The 7,261-nt window shown below is 33.3% G+C and overlaps 1 protein-coding gene across 1 annotated transcript; it reads right to left on the bottom strand.

Annotated features, from left to right (window-relative positions):
- Positions 1 to 412: 412 nt before the first annotated feature.
- LOC127246106 (calcium-dependent protein kinase 10-like) lies at positions 413 to 5,227 on the bottom strand. Its single transcript, XM_051267320.1, has 7 exons — positions 4,468 to 5,227; positions 4,174 to 4,317; positions 3,279 to 3,431; positions 1,948 to 2,063; positions 1,691 to 1,858; positions 1,356 to 1,586; positions 413 to 861 (listed from the first exon to the last, which is right to left on the bottom strand). Exons 1-7 carry the CDS (start codon positions 5,096 to 5,098, stop codon positions 688 to 690), a joined length of 1,617 nt encoding a protein of 538 aa, XP_051123277.1. The 5' UTR covers positions 5,099 to 5,227; the 3' UTR covers positions 413 to 687.
- Positions 5,228 to 7,261: the final 2,034 nt, after the last annotated feature.

Genomic DNA, 7,261 nt, shown 5'->3' with positions numbered 1-7,261 from the left:
TTTTTTTGATAAAAATATAAAGAGTATAGATTTTGTTTAGATAAAGAGTTTTGGGAGATTTTTGAAAAATTAAAAATTTGAAACAAAAAAAGGTAATAATAATAATAAATTAGTATTTGATTTGATATTTTAAAGAAAAAAAATATATTTGATATGATATATTTTTTAAAATGAATAATATTTCATATATTTCTAAACAATATCGATAGAGAATCATACCACTCACAAAACCAATTGAATCATTCAACCTTGGCGCCTGGCGTACGGGTCTTCTATATCAACTGTTAATTAAATATGTTTAAATTTAATAAAAAAATTATGGAACCTCTATATATATATATATATATTCCAGAAAATAAACATTTGACTTTTACACAAATTATAAAAATAACTGCCTCAAATTTCATTTAAATTTTAGAACAAAATAGTAAGGTGATGTAATTCCAACTTTGAATAAAATGAATACACTTCCAAATATCACAAATCCCAAATCACCAAAACCAACACCATCAAAGATCATATACACAACACATCACAAACACACAAAACAAAAATATACAACACAATAACCCACAAAATCTCTAATCTACCAATTTTAAAACCACATCGACCCGACCCGACCCGACCCGAAAACAGGAATTCTCGTCGCTCTTGAAGCCGACACCATTCGCTTCAGAATTTAAAAAATTAAACGACGACTGTCTGACCTGTGAAGCCATCCTGCAGCTGCAAAGATCCATCTTTCATTAGATTGAGGCTCAAGCTCTTGAACCGCTCCCGGGAATACTGCCGGGACGCCTTTCTCCAGTCCGTCCCGGTTTTCATCATGGCAACAAACTCGTCGTAGCTGATTCGACCATCCTGAACGAATGAAAAATAGATTGTTATCGAGCGAGTGTGTTCGAATTTTCACACACACATTTATATACGAAACTAGTTACTATGTTCATATGTTGTATTTATATTATATTAATGTAAAGACAAAATTTTTCATAACTCCCTTGTGCTGGATCTCCTTTACTTTAAAAATTATATTGCGTTATCTCTCCGTTGTTTCGAAAATCAATTTAAATTCTCATTGTATTTTAAAAATTGCATAATGCCCTTTATATTTTAAAAAATATTATATAAAACCCACCGTAATGCAAAAAAAATATAGATAGAAAATCATCTTCTCATCACTTTGATGGTGGTAGAGTTTCATGCAATATTTTTTCAAAGTATAAGAAAACGTCCTGCAATTTTAAAGTATAAAGAGATTTAACGCTAACTATCGAAACTAGATGAGAGTTATAGACAATTCTGTCTAACATAAATTGTGTGTATTATATATCTATATATGTATGTAAATGTACCTTGTCTAGATCAGCCTCGCGCATAATGTCGTTGAGTACTTCAAGCTCGGGTTCGCCCGATTCGTCGACTAAAGCTTCTCTTAATTCGTTGAGTTCGATATGTCCGCTCCCGTCTTTGTCAAAGAACATGAACGCTCTCCGGAAATGCTCGTCGTTCTCCATCCTTTGTAAGTGGATAGTCACCGCGACAAACTCCCCATAGTCCAAGACTCCGTTTCCATCTACATCGGCCTGTTTGTAAATTATTTCTATCAGGGCTCGACTCGAAGGTAAACGTATGCGATTGTATTGCAGGATTCGTGGATATATCGAGAGATTGGAGAATCGGGAGTTACCACATCCATGAGTAGTTTGATCTCAGGCTCGGCTAGTTGGGATCCCACTTTCCGAAGACCAGCTTTTAGTTCGTCGTACGTCACCTTCCCATCATTGTCTGTGTCCATCAGCGCAAACATATCTCGGATTACTTCGACTTCTTCCACAGATAAATGCTCGGCGATTACCTATGCAGTCATTGGAGAATAATATTTCTTTAGAAGCAAGATAGAATAGCAAACACTAAAGGTGTATGAAACTTATGGTACATGCTCACCCGCAATGCTTTCTTCTTGAACTTGTTCATGACGGAGAATTGCTTGAGTCTTGCCCTCACTATGTCCCCCAATGGGACGTTCGAAGCCTTCTTTGCATTTTGTATCCACGGGTGATCTAACAAAAAACAATAATTATGTTTTGTCGTCAAACAAACCGTGAAAATGACGCCATTTCATGATAGGCACTATGCTTTACAAAAACAGAAGCTAACGGAAACTCGAGCAGCATGTAAACTCTCAAACTCCTCGAAAATGAACACCTTAAAACTCCACACCAAAATTGGCATGGAAACGTGATACAAGAATCTTCATGTTTACAAATAAGTGAAACCAGATTGAATCTAAAGTATTTTGTTGTTGTTGTTGCTGTTTTTGTTTCCCAATTTTCTCTTAAACTTAAACCCCAAGTTCCAAAACATTTATACACTCAAGGAAATAACGAGAGAAGGCCATATAGAGTCAACAAGAAGTTATAGAAAAATAAGCAAAATATCGAAATAATAAATTGAGGGGGGGGGGGGGGGGGGGGATAGATTAACTCAACATGGAGAGCTTCTTATTCACATTTTTACTCACTAGCTTTCACCTAAGTGGACAAATTAACTTTCTAAATCTCATCATGGTTGATTATTGTATAACTTTAGGCGCTTAAAAACCTTTCGAAAAAGTTGCATACCCTTCAAGGAAACAATCAGAAAAAGCCATATAGAATCAACAAGAAGTCATACAAAAGATATCGAAATAAATTGACAGTGTGGGAGAATAACTCAACATAGAGAGCTGCTTTTTCACATTCTTACGCACCATCTTTCACCTAAGTGGACAAATTAACTTCTCTCTTTCTAAATCTCATTATGGTTAATTATTGTATAACTTTAGGCAATTAAAAACCCGTCGAAAAGTTTCATACCCGACAGGGCACGCACACCAGCCACCACCACAAAAGCAATCCTACCTCCCATGTGGACAAACAACACATATCAATCTCCAAAACCACCAATCTATAACAAGAGCACACACTTTATCCTAAAACCAAAAAGGGCATCATCATGTAGGCTCAACACACCCTTTATTGCCAGTCGAAAAGTTCGAAAATCATGGCCCCAACAAGCAACAGAAACCTTTTTGCTTACTGATTATCTTAAATTACTCCGAAAACTCAGCATGCCTAATCGGTCCCTACTTTCTAAGCATGGTGGCCATCATCATTTGCAAGAAAAGTAAAGCACCAACAACATTACACTAATCCAACTTTATCGAAATACTTTATCCAAAATACTCTGCAAGAAACCAAAATAGGTTTTTTTTTTTTTTTTTGCAAGAAACTTACCAAGCACTTGTTGAGCTGTCAAACGCTTTTGGGGATCAGGTTCAAGCATCTGCCTCACAAGGCTTTTTGCACTTTCTGAAACTTGAGGCCATGGCTCCCTCTTGAAGTCCAGCACACCTCTCAAGATTGCCAAGGCAACTCCTTGCTCGTTTTCTAGACACAATTCAATGGGGATTTCAAATTGATTTAGGAGTTTATTGGGTATGATAAAATGGGGTAGAGAAATGGAATTCAAACTTGAGAAATGAACCATTTTTCGTTTTTTTTTCATTTATTCGTTGTTTCTATTATATTATTAAAAATTTATAGATAATCACATCTAAATTATTATTCAAATAAAAATATAAAAATCACTTTGGACAACATTTCTTTCTCATATTCCCAGTTCACTAAAATCCTATTTCACCAAATTCATCTATTTTTTTTCTTGACCCATTTATCCTCTATTTTTCTGTTAGTAACACATATCGATTTATTCAATCATACTCAGTCCCAATTCAAACTAGCAATTTTATTATTTTTTGTCTGTCTCTTTATAGAAAAAGTAATGATCCGCTAATACGAGACTATTCTTATTTAACATACCATCATACTATTACATATATAATTACTTTGTACATAATATACATAAAATTAAATGCTCAAAAATGTCAAAAACTACTACAAAATTCAAAGGGCTTTTTGATTGATTTGGGAGGAAGGAAGTAGTTTTTTTTTTTACATTTCGAATTCTATGTTTTAACAATAAGAAAAATCAATTTTTATTCTATGATAGAATTCTTTTGTGTACAATTCTATTCTTACCATTTCTCTGACAACTTTATTCACTGTACCAAATGGAACCTAACGAAGGTGCAAATTGAAATGAACATCGCTGAAATTGGAGCTAAAATACCTGCCCAAAATGGAGGAACACCACACAACAAAATATAGAGAATCACACCAGCACTCCATATGTCTACTTCAGGTCCGTAGTTCCTCTTCAGAACCTCTGGCGCCATGTAGTATGGACTCCCTACAATCTCCGTGAATTTATCCCCTGATCGATGTGGTTTTGGAGTGATTAATTGATTAATTGTGTGAAAAAGTTAAGTAGAAGATATGGAATCATGTACCAGAGGAAAATCCCCAATTCTTCAAACCCTAGGTTAGCTTCTAAATATCGTCAATGGAAGCGGAGGAGGCTTACCAGGCTTGAAGAAGACGGACAGTCCAAAATCGATTGCCTTAAGAGCGGAATTCTCCTTCTTATTGGCGAAGAGGAAGTTTTCCGGCTTCAAATCGCGGTGCATAACGCCGTGGTGGTGACACATACGGACGACTTCGGCGATGGTCCTCGCGACGGCGGCGGCGGCGCGCTCGCTGTAGTGGCCGCGGGCGACGATTCTGTCGAAGAGCTCGCCGCCTTCGCAGAGCTCCATCACCAAATGGACGGCGTCGTCGTCTTCGTAGGTGGCGCGTAGCTTCACGACGTTCGGATGGTCAGGCAGGCTCGACATGATGGCGACCTCGCGGCGGACGTCCTCTATGTCGACCGCCGTCCGGAGCTTCTTCTTCGAGATTGATTTACACGCCAGAGCTTCGCGAGTTTCGCGGTCGGTGCAGAGGTACGTCACGCCGAACTCGCCGCGGCCGAGCTCGCGGCCGAGGATGTACTTGTCGGTGATTTTCGTCCGCGGAATGAAATCCTTCAGCACGCGGATCGACGCCGGCGATTGCGCGTAGGGATTAGGGTACCGCTCCCGGTGCTTCCTCGGCGTCGGCGCCGGCGCCGGCGACTTCGCTTCTGAAGGTCTTATACAGGCGTTGCAGTTCCCCATGTAGAATTTTTTCAAGTTGCTTCTTTGTTGAATACACTTGGAAATGAAGGCGCGGCGCCTCCGTCAGCGGCGGCGGCGGTGGTGGTGAGCGGCGGCGGAGAAACAGAGCATGACGAGAAAATTGAAGAAGTGCTGTGGAAGAAAGCTAATTAAGCTGAAGGATACATCATATTTAGATTATGTTTGGGAAGTCCCGGAGCACAGAACCAGTTCGACACGACAATTTAATTTGACTGTTCTGGTGTTCGAGATCCTGGTTGTTTCCAGGAATTTTAATCTGACGGGAAATCTTATTAAATATTGCATTTAATTTATTACACGAATTTTTAATTTCCAATAATTGGCTGCATTTAATTTTCACAATTTCAAAAAATATTATAAAGTTTGTGTAATCTGTTGTGATTTTGAATCAGTCAATAGTTTTTTTTTTTTAATGGTAAATCCTATTTCCAAAAAAATCATTTTCGAAGGACGTGTTTGTTTGGAGATTGAATTTTGAGTTAAAATTTGAATAGTAAAAATTTTGAATTTAAATAATTTATATAAATAGATGTTGATGTAATATTTTAAATGTAAAATTAATTTTTAGTATAATATAAAAAATAAAAAATAAATATTTAATTTAATATTTTTTTAAAAAAAATTAAATAGTAAAAATGTACGGTCAAATCCAAACACATTTGTGTTTTTTTAAACTGTGTTGATTTGAGATTTTTTTTAAGATTTTTTTTTCTGCATATAACTTTTTTCATTAAAAGTAATAAATTAAAAATTTTATATCTTAAAATATAATTTTAATATTTATTTATATTGAATTAAATAAGTAAATATAAAATTATATTATTCAAAACACAAATCTCAACCAAACACACCTTCTTTTATTTTTAGGAATTTTTATTAGTGGAGTATTATTTATGAAAACTTATAGAATTATTATTAGAATATTTATTTATATTATTAAAATATTTTATAAAAAATATACTCTCTCTGTCCCTAATCAAATGACTATTTGAGGTTTTGTAGTAGATTAAAAAGATAATAGTATTTTATTAATTATTAAAAATATGCAACATATTTTGACATTTATGTTATTTGATTTTACGTAAAAAAAAATGTATATATATAAATATATGTATAATGGTATATTTGTAATTAAAATAAAATTTAATAGTATTTTGATATTAATGTATAATTACTTTAATTATAAAAATTGAAGAGATACACGGACAAAAATGATAAAAAGATGATGAGAGATTATTATATTATTTCACAAAAATTAACATTCAACCTATTTAGTGTTTTGGTTTTATATATATTTTTTACATGGGATATAGAGAATTGCGTATATAATATAAAAAATACTAATATTTATGTTAAATGTTATTATTGTGAGATGATAAAATATAAATCTTTAAATTTTTATTTAAATAATATTTTAATATGATATTTTATAAAAAAATAAAATACTACCTCTACCTCTGTTTCATAAGAAAAGAATACTATTTTTTTGATTTTGTCGTCTCAAAACAATGATATCATTTTTTAATTTAATAATTACTACCTACTTAATATAATTAATACTTTTACAATTTTTAAATATTATTATTTTTATATCACATAATTTAATAAAAATATTTTTGTTATTTTCACTGTAATAAAATATAATATTAATATTAAAAAATTTATATGTAAAAAATAAATGTTACTCTTATTTCGGAACTGAATTAGTACTTAAAATTAAATTCCAAAATAACATATCAAATTGATTAAGAAGTGTTGGTGGGAAGGTGAAGAATATTGTCAAAGTCAAGCAGCTTTTAATTAATTTATTTTTTTAGTTTTCCACGAAGAAGAATTATTCGTCTAATAAAATATCAACCAGGAAAATGGACAACATACCTTCCAATCCAAGCCATGGACTTAGTCTAAACTCTATTATTAATGGAGATATACTGCTCCCTCCGCTCTAATACAATAATTTTGTCTACTATTTTTATTCGTTTCAAAACAATAATTTTATTTTCATAAATAATCATATCACCATAAAATTATCCATATTTTTTCATTATTATTACATAATTGCTACTATTTTTTACATTAATATACTCACAAAGACAAAAAATTTCGTATTTATTTTTACATTTTATCAACTACAAACATAAT

Source organism: Andrographis paniculata, unplaced genomic scaffold (assembly GCF_009805555.1).
Source record: "Andrographis paniculata isolate CXL003 unplaced genomic scaffold, ASM980555v1 Contig26END, whole genome shotgun sequence".
NCBI classification, from domain to species: domain Eukaryota; kingdom Viridiplantae; phylum Streptophyta; class Magnoliopsida; order Lamiales; family Acanthaceae; genus Andrographis; species Andrographis paniculata.
The sequence above is the reverse complement of the archived record's forward strand: the minus strand, read 5'-3'. Positions and strand labels throughout refer to the sequence as shown.